General features: G+C 34.4%; 1 protein-coding gene across 1 annotated transcript; it reads left to right on the top strand.

Annotated features, from left to right (window-relative positions):
• Positions 1–200: 200 nt before the first annotated feature.
• On the top strand, positions 201–2,178 carry LOC127129067 (3,9-dihydroxypterocarpan 6A-monooxygenase). The gene is made up of 2 exons (XM_051058385.1): positions 201–1,112; positions 1,555–2,178. Exons 1-2 carry the CDS (start codon positions 201–203, stop codon positions 2,176–2,178), a joined length of 1,536 nt encoding a protein of 511 aa, XP_050914342.1.
• Positions 2,179–2,864: the final 686 nt, after the last annotated feature.

Genomic DNA, 2,864 nt, shown 5'->3' with positions numbered 1-2,864 from the left:
TTTAAAACTCACATGTTGCCGTTGCCGGCCTTTCTAAAACTTGAGAGCAACCCATAATCGTCCTTTTCCAAAACAGATAACAATTATCAAACACAACAAACTATAATAATCTCATCAATATCTACCATAGTCATTATTTCCTCTTAAATACAATACAATTCAACAACGTAACCAACACACAAGAAAAAGCTTCCAATAATATGGCTGATTACCAAGGTTACATCATACTTTTCCTCATATGGCTAATATCCACAATTTTGGTAAGAGCCCTACTCAAAAGAACACATAGCAAACCAAATTTACCTCCAAGTCCATTTTCCTTACCTATAATTGGACATCTTCATCTTCTAGGTACAATACCTCACCAAGGATTTCACAAACTCTCATCAAAATATGGACCTATAATCCACCTTTTCCTAGGTTCAATCCCTTGTGTTGTAGCTTCCTCGCCCGAATCCGCCAAAGAGTTTCTTAAAACTCACGAAAACTATTTCTCCAACCGTCCTCAAAGTTCGGCTGTTGATTATCTAACATATGGTTCACAAGATTTCTCGTTTTCCCCTTATGGACCTTACTGGAAATTCATGAAGAAGATATGCATGTCTGAACTTCTTAGTGGTATCACATTAACTCGACTTCTTCCTGTGAGGAAGCAAGAGACAAAAAGCTTTGTTGACTTTTTGCTTAAGAAAGGGAAGGAAAATGAGGCTATTGATGTTGCGAAAGAGCTTTTGAGGATGTCGAATAACGTTGTTTCGAGGATGATTATGAGTGAAAGTTGTAGTGAAAATGAATGTGAGGCTGAAGAGGTGAGGAAGTTGGTGCAAGACACGGTGCATCTTACGGGGAAGTTCAATGTTTCCGATTTTATTTGGTTTTTTAAGAACTGGGATGTGCAAGGGTTTAGTAAGAGATTAAAGGAAATTAGAGATAGGTTTGATTCTATGATGGAGAGGATTATCAAGGAGCATCAAGAGGAGAGGAGGAGAAGAAAAGAAGTTGGTGGAAGAGATGGTGAAATTAAGGATCTACTTGATATTTTGTTGGATATATTTGAAGATGAGAACTCTGAAATCAAATTGAAAATGGAGAACATAAAAGCCTTCATCTTGGTAAGTGTTAAGTGACTCGTATTTTAATTATAACCTCTCAAAATACGATATAATCAACACATTTTAGTTGATAGATCAAGGTCAGACAACTTACGTAATAGATGAAGTTAAAATATGAAACATTTGATCTTGACCTAATTGATTTTTAATTGCCCTATAAACAATCAAGATCTTTACTACCAATATCGCATTTTCCTTTTATTCACTTCTACAATGTCAAACTTTGAAAAATATCAACCATACTATAACCGATACACTCAATCTTCCCCACATTTGACCTATATGATGTAGTTCGATCTAAATCAGACGGTCTAAATTCAAACTTAATAAATTGTATTATTTTAGGTTTAGATCGAACGGCCATCGAAATTTCCGAGGGACTTGAAACATAATTTGTTAAACTTAACTAAAAAATGATGGCATACCCTTTTTGTTTTTGCAGGACTTATTTATGGCTGGAACAGACACTTCAGCCCTAACCATAGAATGGGCTTTGGCAGAACTGATCAACCATCCACATGTGATGGAAAGAGCAAGACAAGAGATTAATGATGTAATTGGAAGTACTAGAATAGTAGAAGAATCAGACATTGTAAACCTTCCTTACCTACAAGCAATAGTCAAAGAAACACTAAGAATTCACCCAACAGGTCCATTAATTGTTAGAGAATCATCTGAAAGTTGCATCATACAAGGCTATGATATTCCAGCAAAGACACAACTGTTTGTTAATATATGGTCTATTGGAAGGGACCCTAATTATTGGGACAACCCACTTGAGTTTAGGCCAGAGAGGTTTATTAGTGAAGTTGGAAATTTAGATGTGAGGGGACAACATTTTCATATGATTCCATTTGGGAGTGGAAGAAGAGGGTGCCCTGGAACTTCATTGGCTTTGCATGTTGTGCAAACAAATCTTGCTGCTATGATTCAGTGTTTTGAATGGAAGGTTAGTGGAGGTAGTGAGAGTGTTGATATGGAAGAGAAACCTGGGTTAACTCTTTCTAGGGCACATCCTTTAGTTTGTGTTCCTGTTCCTAGGCTTGATCCTTTTCCTACTATGTGACTTTGATCATTGATTAAGGTTGGGGAGAAAAAAAATGCAATTTTAAATTGAAAATTTATATATTTGGTCCCTTTGTTTTTTTGTAGTATTCATGATTTCAAATTTGTTTGTGGTTTTCATACTTTTCATAATTTAACATTAGACTATAGAGTAAAATATGTTTAAGTACTTATGTGATAGAAAAAAGTTAGACCATAAGAGTATATTATATTGTTAAAGCAAGGGGTTGATGCAATAAAGATCCTAGCTATCACAATGATAGATTATATAAATGACAAAATGTGGTGCAAATATAACAATAATTTATAAATTTTTCAATGTTGATAATTGATTACCACACATGCATTATCGATTATGGCATATCAAAATGAAAGGGTTTTTTTTCTAGTCATTGTAAATTATTAAGACACTTTTTTAATCGATTTTAGGCGTTACAAAGTAATATAATTGATTATCAAATCGGTATAATCTATTATCCCTTTGTAAAACATGTTTCTAATTGATTAGACATACAATTTCGTAATCTATTGGTTAAGATTTTGAAATATTTTTAGGTGATTTTATAAAATCAAAAGAGACTTTCAAGAGATGTGTGTGTGCATGTGCGTGTGTGTGTGTGGTTGTGTGTGTGAGTCTATAAGTGTGGATGGGTGTGTGCGTGCGTGTGTGTTTGTGTGTGCAATTTA

The sequence above is a fragment of the Lathyrus oleraceus genome, chromosome 3 (assembly GCF_024323335.1).
Source record: "Lathyrus oleraceus cultivar Zhongwan6 chromosome 3, CAAS_Psat_ZW6_1.0, whole genome shotgun sequence".
In the NCBI taxonomy this organism is placed as follows: Eukaryota; Viridiplantae; Streptophyta; class Magnoliopsida; order Fabales; family Fabaceae; genus Lathyrus; species Lathyrus oleraceus.
Note: the sequence above shows the minus strand (reverse complement) of the source record. Positions and strands in the feature narration are given on the sequence as shown.

Excerpts from the sequence above, each read along its gene's own strand:
- LOC127129067 (XM_051058385.1), top strand. The coding sequence starts at position 201 with ATGGCTGATTACCAAGGTTACATCATACTTTTCCTCATATGGCTAATA. Across the intron at positions 1,113-1,554 it reads ACATAAAAGCCTTCATCTTG|GACTTATTTATGGCTGGAAC; the intron begins GTAAGTGTTAAG and ends TTGTTTTTGCAG.